At 40.9% G+C, this 15424-nt stretch overlaps 1 protein-coding gene across 1 annotated transcript in view; it reads right to left on the bottom strand.

Annotated features, from left to right (window-relative positions):
• Positions 1-15424, bottom strand: part of LOC134619336 (membrane-associated guanylate kinase, WW and PDZ domain-containing protein 1) — a 50330-nt gene that overhangs the window by 16507 nt on the left and 18399 nt on the right. The window contains exons 4-9 of the mRNA XM_065469676.1: positions 12814-12933; positions 8180-8344; positions 5781-5979; positions 3947-4017; positions 2751-2912; positions 338-851 (exon numbers count right to left, since the gene is read on the bottom strand). Coding sequence (XP_065325748.1) covers positions 338-851; positions 2751-2912; positions 3947-4017; positions 5781-5979; positions 8180-8344; positions 12814-12933 — 1231 coding nt within the window. The remainder of the gene's footprint in view (positions 1-337; positions 852-2750; positions 2913-3946; positions 4018-5780; positions 5980-8179; positions 8345-12813; positions 12934-15424) is intronic.

The raw sequence follows: 15424 nt of genomic DNA, 5'->3' as shown, positions 1-15424 counted from the left end.
GATCAGATAATGGGCAGTTGAACATGTGTATCTAATAAAGTGGCCTGTAGGTGTATATGTCAAGATAACCCATAAAACTGTACTCCATGAATCATTAAGGGGAAAATTTGATTTATGGCTGGCACCTTGACTCCAGACTGATGGTGAACTTGCTGAGCTAGCCACGCCCACACAGCGGTGGACAGTTAAATTTCCCAAGGGGCTACAAGAAAAACTGGAAGGACTTCCCCAATGAGCTCATAAATAGATCAAATTATACTCAAATTACACACATTAAAAGAGAATTAATCATTTAATGTCTCTAGGTATGCATTTATTTTTGCATTTAAGTTATTACCTGTGTGAACCAATCGCAGAAACAACTTCACTGTCACTTTGGCTTGCCATTGTTGGGTCGAGTGACTGCAGCCTGGCTAAACTTCTGTGGGAGCGAGGTGGGCGAACAGGGGACGAAGAGACGGCATTGCTCACACTGGAGCGTCTGTAAGGGGGCAGGTGTCTGGAGGTGACAGACGTGGCATTTCCATTTGTGTCCAGAGTCACGCCAGGCTCCATGTACCTCCCATCACCGTGAACCCCATTAAAGTGCTGCGTGTGGGGTGAGGGTGCTGGTAGGCGAGGTAGTTGGTGAAGAGATTGAGGTTGGGTGGTGGTGGGTGGTAGGATGGGGTCCACACTGTCCAGTAACCTCGAGTGCTTTGGATAACCATCCGGGTTGTAGAGCATTGGATACCCTCTTCTAACTTCTACATCCACGCTGTGGCCTACAGACACCGACTTGAGCATCTCTACAACTTCTTTGTGAGACATTCCCAACACACAGACGTCATTGATGTACACCAGGATGTCCGCTAATAAACCACAAACAAAAGGACAGGGATACAAAAATAATTATCACAAATTTCTTCGAATCAGTTGGACTGTTTTAACCCTTACATACTGTTCATATTTCATGCCTTCACAGAATGGTTTTAATCTGGGCCAAAAATTCCCACATAACAAGTCTCAACAAAGAATTGTTAACTACAGATTAATTGAGAATCTATAAATATGTCTGACATTAATAAATGGTGGTTTAATCCTTAATTAACGTTTCAAGGAGTAACAATAGTGTGTTTTTTAAGTTTCCCAGCACTTGTTTTTGGAGAAAAACATCAAAGTGTCAGGTCCCATTTACCTAAGTCATAACATTATAAAGAAAAAAAGATATAACAGTAAAGATTTAAAGATATTTTATTTAACGTGAAAATAACACGAACATTCTGGAACTTTGGGGTTTATTACATAACTATGTATAACTACTACTGTTAAACTGTTCTCAATTCTGTGTCATATTCTAAAAAAAATCCATCTACCAAACTACCATCTATAACTACCCATGTTAATTCAATATTAATTAGAAAATTGCTTATTATCAACTAGTCTGTGCGTTCAAAGCACTCTTTTGATCTGTTTTAATCTCAAATAATTTAAAATTAACAGATTATAATTTGTTGATTTTTGCATTGTTTTCTGAAATTGTGTGTGTTTGTGCTTGCAGATGCAAAGTTAATGTACTCATATTTATTTAGCACTTTTCTAGTTTTACTGACTCCTCAAAGCCCTTTGAACTACAAGTCACACAATAACTGTTTTCTATGCACTTCAAACACCAGTTAACTTAAAATGTGTGGAGAAAACCCACTGCAAGTACTCTGGAGTGGATTAAACATGCAAACTCTGCACAGAATTAAATCATGAACAATCTTGATGTGAGGCAACAGTGCAGCTCATCCCACTACAACCACACTGTTTCACCTCCCGTGTCTGTGTCAAGGCACCATCTCTCAAGGCACCATCTGACCTCTGTATGACCTCTGTTCCTTATGCGGACCATATATGATCATATCTACACTGTTTCACTATTACGCTCTTTTGAGATTCTCCCATGACCCTGCAAAGACCAGCGGTTTTGTGTCCCTGCGGGAAGCTGCATTTGAACACATGCAGTTCTTATGACAGTGTCCTGATGAACTCTGTCACCACTGTCCCGTGAAAAATACACACAGACATGACATGTCTGTCATGATTCCCTCAAACCACCATTTTACTTGATTTGACCAACACTGCTGGATCTAAAAATCTTTAAATCTAAAAATCTTTATCAGTAGTTATGGGTTAAATGTGACACCGAACAACCGCAGTGTACAAAAATTTGTATCACCTGTACAACGGTATAAGAATATTCATATTGCAGTCTAACTAAACAAAATTTAGGTTATTTTTGCAGCTGAAAAACGTCAGAATGGGTCAAATTTGACCTGAGTAGTATGTAAGGGTTAACCCTTCTTACTAGTTTCATATGCTTAAGTGTGCAGCATTTGTAAATGGAATACACACTGTGTATTTTGTATGTGTGTAGACTAATCCGACCACATAATCCTCCTAAACCAGCCTATTAACAGATATGAACTAGATCAGTCCCTGCAGAGACAGCCTGTGCCCCGGCTTTCTAGAGTGCAAATACCATGCCTAGTGCATTTGCATGAGTGTGTCTGCAACCAGCATGTGCAATGGTGTTTATACATGATGGCCAGATTAGAGTGTGCTAGCCCTGAAGATTAAGAACTGATCACTCACTTTCTGTGGAAAATTTTATAGTGAAACCCACAGAAATTCTGACAGAAAGAACAAAAATAAGAAAAAGGCACTTACACACTACCAACTGCAAAACTGTAGCAGTCATGACCATGATACATATAATCTTTTACCTGTCTTAAGAGTGGAGGGTCCACTTTCTGTCACACTGTACACCTGCAGAAACTCTCTCGGCCTGCTTCCCCCCACAATATTGAAACCAAACCCTCTGGGGCCTTTGATCAAGTGTGTGTGCACAGGGAAACCCCTGAGGTCCCCAGGCTCGTCCGTGAACCCTGCGAGTTAGCGATAAAGGCGGAAAAGAGAGGATGGGTTAATAACGATGCTTACCTCCAAGAAAAAGTCATAATAGTCCTTAAGGAAAGAAATTTAAAAATATGCCAACAGGGTGGAATCATAGAAAAGACTGAACACCGTCCTGCATGTTTACATACAACTCAGTGCTTAGAACTGACAGGTCTTACGAATAAGGCAAAAGAGAGAGAGCTGTAACACTGCAAACCAATCAGCAGATGGGCTTTTAACAAAATGCGACACAAACCAAAGCATATGGTGGGACGATTGCATTAAAAGCAGAATCCATTACAGATGACCACCTTAAAATGGAAACATAATCCATTAGGTCGACCCAGCTCTCTACAGTAATCCAGGTCTTTATTTACTATTTACTGTTGCATCAAGAAATCTGTGCTATTACAGTCTGCGCCTTTCCTTCCATGTTTGTTCTTAATTCAATCCTGCCCTAATTGTGGGGACAGAAGCAGCAATCATTTCCAGCTGTAAACATGTAAATGTTTGTACCAGATTGTGCAGAAATCCTATCAGGTACCTCTGATCATAATGAATATTATATCACCTTCTGCTGGTGAGAAAAGTGTACTGCACTTTGTTGAGACAAGCCTGAGTCACAGTGTGGCAACAGAGAGTTTCCAATCATGACAAACAGCCATCTGCAACTAGATTACGCCTCTAAACAACAAATGATGTGGCCAAATCATGAAATCAAGTTGCCAGTCACATGTCATACACGTGTCAACCCTGCCAGTCCCAGCAGCGAGTCTGGCTCTTCGCCAGCAGCTCTGAGCTTTAGGCCTTAATCACTTACACGTCTCAGTTCAGCTAAAAGCTCATTCCATCTCATTTGGCTCTAACAAGCTGGCTCTGTCTGTTACTTCCCTTTTTGACAAATATATAGCTTCATTTAGACTGTTCAACAGTTAAATCGCTTGCTAGTGTTTTAATAATTACACGGAATTCGAGTGAAATGTAGAGAGAAAGACAGAGACGAATGCAAACGAAAGAAGCTCACAGTCGTTTTTGTAGAGGTTTTCCCTGCTTGAGGCTCGATGACTCTGCCAGCTGGTCCTCTTTGGGCTGCGTCTTGGAGAGACAAAGTTGGAAAAGAAATGAAAGCCACCCTCTTTAGAAACATAACAGCATTGGATATAATATCACAGTGCCGGAATTTATTACACTTTTGTTGAACAATAGAAACGCCTGCCTCGGCAAACAATGCAACTTTCTCTACCATCTTTTTCCAGCGTGCTAAAAGGAGGCATTGAGCAAATTGAGAAAGTCACATATTCACTTTTTAGAATGAAATGAAAATGATAGACCAGTGGTTCTTAACCTTGTTGGAGGCACCGAACCCCACCAGTTTCATATGTGCATTCACTGAACCCCTCTTTAGTGAAAAATAAAATATGATTTTTTTCAAATTCAGGACATAGATATGTCTTTTACTGGTGCACGAAATGAGCCGTGCATGTCATGGCGGAGGCTCTGGCGAACCCCTGAGACCGACTCACCGAACCCCTAGGGTTCGATCGAACCCAGGTTAAGAACCACTGTGATAGACAGACAGACTCAGGTTTCTGACTTTTTTTAAATGCATATTTAAAAATATGCATAATATATTTATTTTAAAAAACTTTTGTCTATTTATAAGAGTAGATATCCCTTCTATTGTTATCTCAGGTGCAGCATTTTTGCTGTGAATATGGAAGCCTTGACCTCCTATTGTTCAGATCTTTTTACGAGGGGCAGCCAATCAATAATCGAATAGAGAATGACTTGATTGATCTGAAATAGGAATTGTGCAAAAGCCACTGTAACAGAGTCCAAGAATCAAAAGAATTATCATAGAGAAGACCAGCAAGGAAATACAGCCAGTCAGGCTTTGATTAAAAATGCCTGAAAACAGTAAATCTCATTAATAAAAATAACGTACATGTTGAATTAATGTCAGTGATTAGGTTCGGATTAGGCGTAGATGGGTGGGGTTCGGCCATGTTAAGCTGGTAAGTGCATGCAACCCAGCTATTGCTGGGGTTTAAAAAAAAAAGAAGCCAGCCTTGCTGTTGTTCTGTATTTCCTGGCTTTAGCTTCATAATAAGCTGACAGACAGAATGGTGTTATTGATCTTCTTGTCTAAAGCCTTATTCACACAGGACTTATTATCTGAAGACCTCTAGTCATTTGTAATAATTGCTCAAGAAGTCTGAGATCAAAATCTCATACAAATCTACAGGATCCATAATTTGAAAAGTTAATATTTGTACCACAGATAACCTTTTTATGGTGAATCCCAGAGGTGCTGTGGTGTTATTTATATATTATTTGTATGAAATTATCTTTAACTTCTGCCTTTTTGGAAAGACTTTTCTGTTCTCCACACCTTGCTTGTGCATCTTTGCTGTCAGAGATGTGACTGTTACAAATTAAGGAGGGTTAATGTCACTATACAGCATAAAGACCGATAGAAATTTTATATCCTCTTGCAAAAGAACAAAATCTCAAAGGATGATGATGAGATGGATAACTGCAATGACAGGAATCGGTAATTAACATTTTGCTGTCTTTCAACAGACTTGGCTGTTATTACGTGGCAGCCTATTATTATTAATCTTAGTCCTGTAGCTGCTGACCGCAGATGTCAGTAAATTCAAGTAAAACACAGACTTCACTGATCCTGTGCGAACGTGCTGCACAAAATACAGACGTGGGGGGCAGGTAATTTCTAAATCACAAGATCCCCTTTTAATAGTAATCCCATGTGAATAGGAGTTAAATCTCAGAACGTGAATAAGCCTGTTCCCTGAAATGTTGAACTATTCATTTAATAGATTTATGGCGACACTTACTCTATGTAAACTGACTCTCCTGGGTCACTGAAGGCCTGCTCCCAGTGATCGGGCATCACGCCTCTCACTCTGGCACCACTCCTGCTGCTGATGATGCCGTTTTCTATGATGTGACCATCGCCTCCGCTACTGGATGCCCGTATGCGACTGGGAGACCGGTGACCAAGAGGGATGCTGCTGCTAACACCTGCAGAGCCTCCTGTAATTACAGTCAGAATCAGCTTTGTTGTCACGTGCACATGCAGGATTTTTTTTTATGACAGAGAAGAAATACTTCAAAACTTAACACTGATATATTATTGAACAGATGTGGCAGGTAAAAATTTTCTCCTGCAAGCTGTAATGACCTTATTCTGGCATTTCCACTGGGGGCTGTCAGGCAAAAAGACCTGAGGTCAGCATCTCAGCTGTCTTTGTCCTTTCTCTAAGGAGGAAGAATATGTGACTATGCATGCCACACTAGCAGTAGATGAAAAATAAGCATATTTTCTTTCCTAGCTGTCCTTGTAGCTGTCCTTCAGTTCTGAGCTCCAGCATGGATTTAAGAGACGTCAGCCCTAACACTGGGAGTCCTGCTGCACGCGACAAGTGATGCTGGACCCATCCACCCACGCATCGTCACTTCAAAAGATGACTCAGCAGAGGTCAGGGTGTTGGACGGCTCTCTCAAACTCCAACCTGCCTGCATCCTGCATCCTGCACCGGTCCGGACTGCCTGCTGCAATACCTGACTGCTTGGAGCACGTTTCTAACAATCTGGATAGCTGTCTGCCTGATTTTCTCACCTCCCACACTGCCTGCCTCTCTCTTATCTTCTGTCCCATTCTGGCTCCCTGCCTTCACCCTTCTTAACACTCAGCCACCCTACCTGCCACCTCCACCCCCTACACTGCTGCCGTGCTCCCTTTCTCTAATATTTAATCTTACACTCACCTTCTGTTCAGCTCCTGTGTACTAGTTTCATGTTGACTTCTTTGTGCCTGCAGTCTATTCAAGTATATAATTTTGCAGTATTTGTATTTCACTCGGTTATTTATCTTTAGCTTATTCACCACAATTCAAAGGATAATATTGTTTATAATTTATATTTTTTACTCTTTGTAGCTTGTGATCATTTGAAAGTGTATGGCTGGAAGCCCTTGTCGTTTCCTTTTAATCATGAAAGCATAAAAATATCTCTATATGTGATCATTTCCTGTCTTGATCTCTGTATCTTGCAAAGCTTTTGCATCTTTTTGCTTCAACCTGTGGTTATTTTTAATCCATTTTGCATCTCTTATGGTCACTGTGTGTCTTTATGGTCATTTACATTTATTTCTCATTATTCCTGGACTTTTTTGGCAGCTATTCTAGTCTCTCTGGAATATATAATAGAGCACAGGAACCTCTGACTGTTTGGGCTCTTCATGCCTCCCAGGTTGGCTCAGTAAATGTAGGTCCATATGAAATTCATTCATGGTCTGAATGAGAACTACTTCCAAATGCTCTCTCGCCACAAGGGGTCGCCACAGCAGGTAGCTCCAGATGTTTTTGATTTGGCAGAAAACCAAAGAGAATTTGCGTCCCCATCTGGACTCGAACCAGTGCCCTTTTACTTTCCAAGCGAATGTGTTAACCACTTCAAATTTGGAGGTATCTTCATAACAACTGAATAAATATTCTTGTATTTTTATGATCTAATACCCACACTGAGTCCCAGGCAAAGGATATCTGCACTAGGACTCAAAAAAAAAAAAAGAGTACCTCACAAGTCGAAGCATTATTAGTAACAAGCTGCTTCTACTTTGATAATTTGAGTGCATTTCGCTGATGATGCTTTTATTTAAATATGTTTTTGAAAGTAAGCTCTTTGCATTAGTCTTTTCTCTCACTGGTGATTAATGAGCCTTTTAAGCCTTCTCTTTAAACGAGATAGTATTTTGGTCACAACTGCCACAAAAACCTATAATGACCGTATGTTTGGGGAGCCTAATGACTCGAGTCGAACAATGCTGCTTTCTTGTCGCATGATTTGCTAGTTTTCGTCCCTCACCTCTCTGTGTGCACAGTTGTCTGCTTCCCTCTTTGCCTGCTTGACCCAAGGCAGCTTGACCTTCCCTTGGAGGTGATCCAGCAATCGATGAGGCCACAGCCCAACTGAGATTTTAGAGCATACTAATCATGCTAATGATTGATTAATTTGGGCATTGGAGACTGGAGCTATTGATAGAGAGACGACGCAGTATTAAGCTGCTGAATACTTTGCAGTTCTGAGAAGATATGTTTTCCCACTGCTGATATGCTTTATAAATAACTCAGTATAACTGATAACTTCAATGCTTCATTTATGATTACTTAGATGCAGACGGACATTTATTGCTCTGCCAGCACCGGCCATAGTTTAGCTCAGCGACACTTGCCCGAGTCTCCCTCGTTGTGTATGCCTTCTGGCGCAGCCTTTTCCAAGTTGCTGAGCGATTTGCTGCGTGTGCGGAAGTTTCTGAGCAGGTTGCGGTGTTCCTGGTAGGTGATGGGGGGGCTCTCTGCACTAACGTGAACGGGCCGAGGTGTGCCGTAGTAATTCCCTGAGACAGAGAAAAGCAGAAGAGAGACACCCTTTCTTAATAATTTGAGATGCAATGAAAAAGTTAAATGTTATAATGAAATAAACTGAGATATTGGGATTAATGGACATTATGAGCCCATTCAAATCCACTGGCATAAATCTGAAGATCATTAATTGCACAAAGCCTGAATGAACAGTTCAAACATGATATGAATTCATGAGGTAAATAAATTACGCGATTATGCACATATATACCTCATACAACATATGCATGTATGCACCTTTGTTATCTATTCCCTGAGATCATAAACTATATTCTTAGAATGAGCCATCTGCTCCAGCTCCTAAAGCAGAAATGAAATTACCTCCACCCCTCCATTTGGCTCGTGGAGATCCAAATGGGCTGAGGGAAACATTAGATTAGTGAACTCAGCAGCAAGGTCACCAGCCGTCACCGTTTACTGCGCTTTCTGCAGGCGATTGGACGAACAACGCTGCCGACACTCCAGACTGCTTTGCTGTAGCAATGCGTCCGTCAATGTCACATGCAAGGCAGGTGAGGATGGCATTTATTGCTTCCATTAAACTCTTATAAATTATGGATGTTAATGTATGGAGGCTTTTTAATCAGAGGCAGCACTCTGACCCTTACAAAAGGAGTAGTCTGTGGGGAAGATACAAGCTGAGTATCACCAGCTTTCATGAATAAGCACCAAGAATTAGCCTTTGAAGCCTCCTTGTATTTACCTTACACATCACCACTGTTAGAGGCAGAATAAGGGAAGAGAGTGACAAAAGTCTTCCAGTGTTTTCTTGCTGAGAGGTAAATGTGAAGACCGATATGACATGGGTTTGATAAATGTACACTTAATGTGAGCCAGGAGACATTTAGCTGAGCTAAGCATAAAGAATGGAAATAGGCTCATGGCAAAAAACCAGAACTTAAGCAACAAATCAGAGCACCTACAAATTTACAAGATAAATCTCAGTTGTGCAACATGGACAGAAGGTAAAATGTAAAGATGACAAGTTGTCTCATGGTGTTTTTTTCTGTTAACTGTTTAACTTTTGGCTCTTTTACTTGATCTCTGGTCACTTTGTTTCCTTTTTTGGATTCATGCTGCTTTCACCTGTGCGGCACCTTTTGATGCTTCTTCTTTTACTTTGATTAAAGTTACATTTGTTTCACTACCTGCCTGTCTGCCTTCTTTGACTCCTGCACTGGTACAAAATTGTGGTTTTAGACATAGACATAGACTTGATTAACCCCACACTGGAGAAATTCACATGTTACATGAAAATGTGAATTGGAGATATATTAGAAAAATAAAAATAGAAGAATAAATAAATAAGAAAAAATATTGTGCAAATAAAAAAGTTTAAAAAAAATATACAAGAGTAATTTGTACTATTTATAAGTGGTTGGTAAATACAGTAAAATACACTGTGAGATTTTTTCATATGCACACAAAGAGCAGTGGGAGCGATTATACATACACATATATTTTAGCAGGTATCTATTGTATGTGTGTTTTGCCCAGCCTGACGGGATGAAGGACCTGCATTAGTGCTCCGTCCTACAACATGGCTGGAACAGCTAAACAAGCTGCTCAGGGGATATGAGGTATTGTCCATAATGGATGTTAGCTTGGATAGCATCCTCCACTCACCCACCTCCTCTATAAAGTCGAGTGGACTGGCCAGGACAGAGCTGGCCCTCTTCACCTGTCTATTTAGTTGGCTCCGGCCCCTTTCCATGCTGCCATCTCCCCAGCAGACTACTGCATAAAAGATTGCAGAGACCATCACTGTGTCATAAAAGGTCCTTAGTAAAGACCTGCACACCCCAAAGTACTCAGCCTGCCAGGCAGATGGAGCCGACTTTGGTCCTTCTTGTGTAGAGCATGAGTGTTTTCTGACCAGTCCAGCTCACTGTTAAGGTGAACACCCAGCAATTTGTACCTGTCCATGACCTCGATGCTCAAACCAACAATGGGAGTTGGTTTTCTCTGGAACATCTCCTTCATCTTACTGGTGTTGATATGCAGGTGGTTGAATTCACACCAGATGACAAAGTCAGTGATGACCTTCACTACCCAGGACAGTAGGCAAACTGTAGGGGGTCAAGTATTGTGCTCACCAGGTGGCTGAGGAAGATCCTCTCCAGGGTCTACATCAGGCAGGAAGTTAACAACACAGGTCTGAAAATGATTAGGCTTCCTGGGGTGCACGATTTTTGGCACTGGACCCACACCAGAAAGTCTTCCAAAGGAGAGGGACCTTTTCCAGACTAAGGCTCAGATGAAACATGCGTGAGTCTGTACATGTATTCGTCATTCACCCTTACAAAAAGACTGAGCAAAGACCCCTGTAAAGGAATCACTTTAACTCTTCATATTATAGATTCAAGGAGCAATTTAGGTTCATATTGGCATGATAGTATCACACAGTTCCTGCAGATTTACTGGCTGCACATCCACGATATTCCACTCCACCACAGTTGCTCTACTGGACTGAGATCTGGTGACTGTTGAGGCCAAAAACCAGTTTGAGATGATGGGAGCTTTGTAACATGGTGTTGTCAAGCTGGAAGTAGCCATCAGAAGATGAGTACACTGTAGTTGTAAAGGGATGGAAATAGTCAGCAGTCAGCTCAAACTGTTTCTCCTCATCAAGGCATTTTGCCCCAGAGAACTGCCATTCACTGGATATTTTCTGTTTTTCAGACCACTCTCTGTAAACCCTAGAGAAGGACATGTGGGAAAATCCTAACTGATCAGCAGCTTTTGAGCAGACTGGTATGTCCGCCATCAACAACCATGCCACGTTTAAAGTCACAAAAATCCCCTTTCTCCCCCATTCTGATGCTCTGATTTGAAATTCAGCAAGTCATCTCGATTATGTCTACATGACTAATGCACTGAATTGTCGCTGCAGTCTAATTGGCTGATTAGATATTTGCATCAATGAGCAGTTGAACAGGTGTATCCAAGAAAGCAGCCAGTGAATGTATACCATGTCCCAAAAAGTTGATTCTGTTAATCTGGACGTAAAGTTTTCAGTGGGTGAAACATTTCGTCATTCATCCAGTTGACTTCTTCAGTCTTAGCTGACTGCATGTTTCCGCAACCTTATAAACAGTACATTTGCACAATGACTGAAACTAGCATCACTGGCAAACAATGGGCTATGAGGTCAGTTTCTGGATCATTTATATGGAGATTGTCATGACCATTGACCAATGATCAGAAGATAGGTACACTGTAGTCATAAAGGGAGGGACATGGTCAGCAACAATGCTCAAGCAGACCATGTCATTTAAATAATACTAAGTTGGTACTAAGGGGCTTAAAGATCAATGACCATTGATCAATGACCATGAGTACCATTCACAGAGAGTTGGGGAATGTCTGCAGTTACAGGATTGTAAGATGGTAAAAGATGTACCCTTAGGCCCCCTCCTCGATTCAGAGATGGTGTTTCCCTTTTCACATAAAAGGCCAGGATGTGTACATCCTCATCATTGAAAGAGTGTCAACTGGCCTTTTGGTCTGAATAGACTGCGGAGTCTTGGCCTGAAAAGTTAGCTCTTCTGCGTGCTGCCATCCGCGTAGCGTGGTTTCCCTAAATCCTCCTGGCACTTAACAGCATACACTATATTACTCTCTTTGTGCTGGGGGACCGGGCTCTTGGAGTGGACCAATTTTTGGCCCAGTGTTTTTTGGGGTCTGAAAGCCACAGAGATACAGTGTTTAGAGAAAATGAGTCTCAACTGTCCCGATGCTCCTGACACACAAAGCATCATTAAGGGTTTTCACTTAGGCAGCAGTTGATCTTCTCTCTTAGATCACCTGGAGCTTTGACAAATGTCCACCTGGGATAACCACACTTACAAAGGGCCTTCTTAATATGATGTTCTTCTGCTTCTCTGGCCATTTTATCTGTGGGGATGGTGTTCGCTGTGTGTTGAAGTGTCCTAATCACACCCAGTTTTTGCTCCAGTGTATATCTATATCTATATGTAAATGTGCAATAACACAAATGTGCAATAATCTTTCTGGCACCGTTGTATTTTTCACTCTGTTGTATATAGCATTTGTATTCTATTTTTATCCTATTGTATATTTTATTCTACTGTATATAGTATTCTATTTTTATTCTATTCTGTACAGTTGTGTACTGTATTTATTCTTATTTTATTTTATTCTAATTGTCCTTCATAACTTTTGCACTGTCCACTTCCTGCTGTGACAAAACAAATTTCCCACGTGTGGGACTAATAAAGGTCATCTTATCTTATCTTATCTTATCTTAAACTGTGTCCATCGAGGGGTTATTTCTCATTGTCTGACGTCTGTTGGGTTGTCTGATCAGAATCCAGAGATGCTGTAAAGAAAGCTTTTCATCTTTCACTTTTTAACCAGAATGTAATGTGCCCTGCATAATGAAACACCATCTTGCAGTCTGTGAATGCACTAAAGTGTTTACCTTTGAACTTTCCACTCTCGAGCAGCGCTCCTGATTCGTCCAAAGAGAAAAACTCCTCAATAGAGACAAAGTTGTAGTCTACCCCTGAGATTTCCCCCTCTCTGGGCTGTCTGGTTGTACCTAGGAGAGAAGAAAAACCCCCCCCAAATTATTATGTCATACATCAGCGTCACAGGGCTCAATACACCATCAGTTCTGACATGGATGATGTATCAGTTAATCAAGACCCTTTCCTCTCGTCAGTGGTCATCAATCTGAGTTCAGTGTTGGAAAAAAAAATGCAAATCAGCAGGTTATAAATAGCCTAGGATTACATAAGTTTGACAAAATAGATGAAATATGAAACAAACCTATCGCTCTATACAAGATTAATTTTACTGGTTAATTCAGAGCAGTGTCAAAAATTGCCTAAAAGGTAGAAATGGAGAGAAACTACAACATGCATTGATAATTACAACCAGACGGACATTTGCAGATTGCAAATCAATGCAAATTTGCATTGATGCAGCTCTGCACCAAAATGTAACACCGCTTCTAATTCACCACTAAGTTTCGTGAAATTTGGCAGGGTGGATTTCTCTTGTTAGGAAACAAATACACAAACAACTCTAAGCCCCAAACTGTGCGCTGGCTCTCTCCTTGGCAGAGAAATAACCAAGTTGGCTATTTTTTTTTTTTTTTTTTAATAAAAGGATTTCCATTTTGTTGTAAAAGCAGCCCAAGGTGAACAGAGCGTCCACAAACCAAACTTTACCCTTTGGTATGAAAAGCACAATGATGACAAAAGGCATTTACCAAGGCCTCTTTATTATAAACAGATCAATAAGAACCGAATTAAACATTAATGAGGCACTGAGAAAGTCTTAAAGCCGCTCTATCACCATTGTGAAGATGGAGCACTCAGATGATCAATGGTCTGTCATCATAATTGATTCACATTGACCTTGGCCTGGAAGAGAACGGTGAGTTCAAGCCATGGCAGCAAAAGCATCCTGCGTCTTTGTGGGATCACTGAGGTAACGCTCTGTGCGTGATGTATTTTAACCCCAATGCCAAATCTCCAACCAATTAAACACAAGTACAGACATGTGGTGTGAAAAATATCACACCACACACCACAAAATTATCTTTCGCAAATCCAGTGGAGTAATTTTAATTTGCAAATTGAACACTGTGGCACCCATACTGACCTTGAAACAAGTCATTCATTTCCCAAGACAAAAAAAAAATCCAAACAAAAAAAATCCCCCACCAAAGCCAAACTAAGGACAAATCTCTGTCCTTCTCCTAGAGGACCATATATGATGTCTGTGGATCCAGCAGGAGGGAGTCATACCCAGCTACCCTATAAAACCCATGATTAATGCACTGCTGTCCTGGGAGCAGCTCTCGCAGCCACAATGACACATACAGGACTTTATGCACACAAGTGCACACAGAGCCCCACAATGAGCCCTCACAAACACTGCAGCCAATTCACCCATGCAGTCACGGAGGCACCACACATTAGAGAGCATGAGGAATCTCCATCAGCCTGACCTGCTCTTTCTGAAGCGTAAAATGTATCTAAAAGTAACCTATGATGCTCCTCATTATTTACTGTCACATAACTACTGTTATACCGGCAGGCTCTCACATCAAACATGGAAAAAGTTTAAAATTATGAGTTCCAAGTATGTATAGGAAATCCTGGGTTTCAGACCGCTCTAAGCACTTGGCTTTAGACATATTCAAGGTTAATAATTTTAATTTGGTCATCTGACATTAAATCATCAGCCCCACCCATCCATCTTCTGTTTCCAGGGGCAACCAATCAGAAGAAAGCCTGCCTCAAAGGGAGGGGGGCTTAAAGGCAGGGGAGCTAATCAAGACAAGGGATGAAATGAGAGGCTGAACCAAAGCACAGTATCACATGAAAACTGATTTTTTTTTTTAAACTGTGCATGCAAAGCTGCTGTAATATAGTACAAAAACAATAATATGCAGAACAGGTCAACTGTAGCATAAAGGCTACTGGCAAACAGAGACAGTCAATGTAGCTCGTACTGAAAACATCACCTACCTCACTGCTATAGTTATTATTAAACTCAGCTTAAGTCATAAGTCAACTTGAGAGTTATCTTGGTAGTATGTGAGCTCAGGTTAAGCCTGAGAGAGAAAAGAAATCAGGTTTGCCCACAAAAAAAACAAAAACAACTTTTAAACAGGATTTATTTTTAAACCGCCCCACAGAGCTGATAAATCTTTGTTACTGATCTTCTCTTCTGAAGCTACAATCACAAGGACCAGAATTACCCAGAGTCAAAAGTCAAATTTCAGCCACAAATTACCTACTATACTTTGTCAGCAACTGAGGTTCCAAGATAATATTAGTCCAGTGTGATGCAGCATCACTGTGATTTGGGTTTGTTTTTTACATTCCCTACACCTTTTCTTTTTCATCTTTCCTACAAGCTGGTTTACAAGCAGACTAGCTAAAACAGCTTGTTTCTAACTGAGGATGAGCAAAGACAAGTATAAGATAAATATAAGGATTATTTCAAACTGTGAGCCATACAAAGCTACTGTCATGTAGTGCAAAAATTACAATATGGAGTTGGAAATTGGCACA

Source organism: Pelmatolapia mariae, linkage group LG20, assembly GCF_036321145.2.
Source record: "Pelmatolapia mariae isolate MD_Pm_ZW linkage group LG20, Pm_UMD_F_2, whole genome shotgun sequence".
In the NCBI taxonomy this organism is placed as follows: Eukaryota; Metazoa; Chordata; class Actinopteri; order Cichliformes; family Cichlidae; genus Pelmatolapia; species Pelmatolapia mariae.
This window is presented reverse-complemented; position numbering and strand designations above follow the sequence as displayed.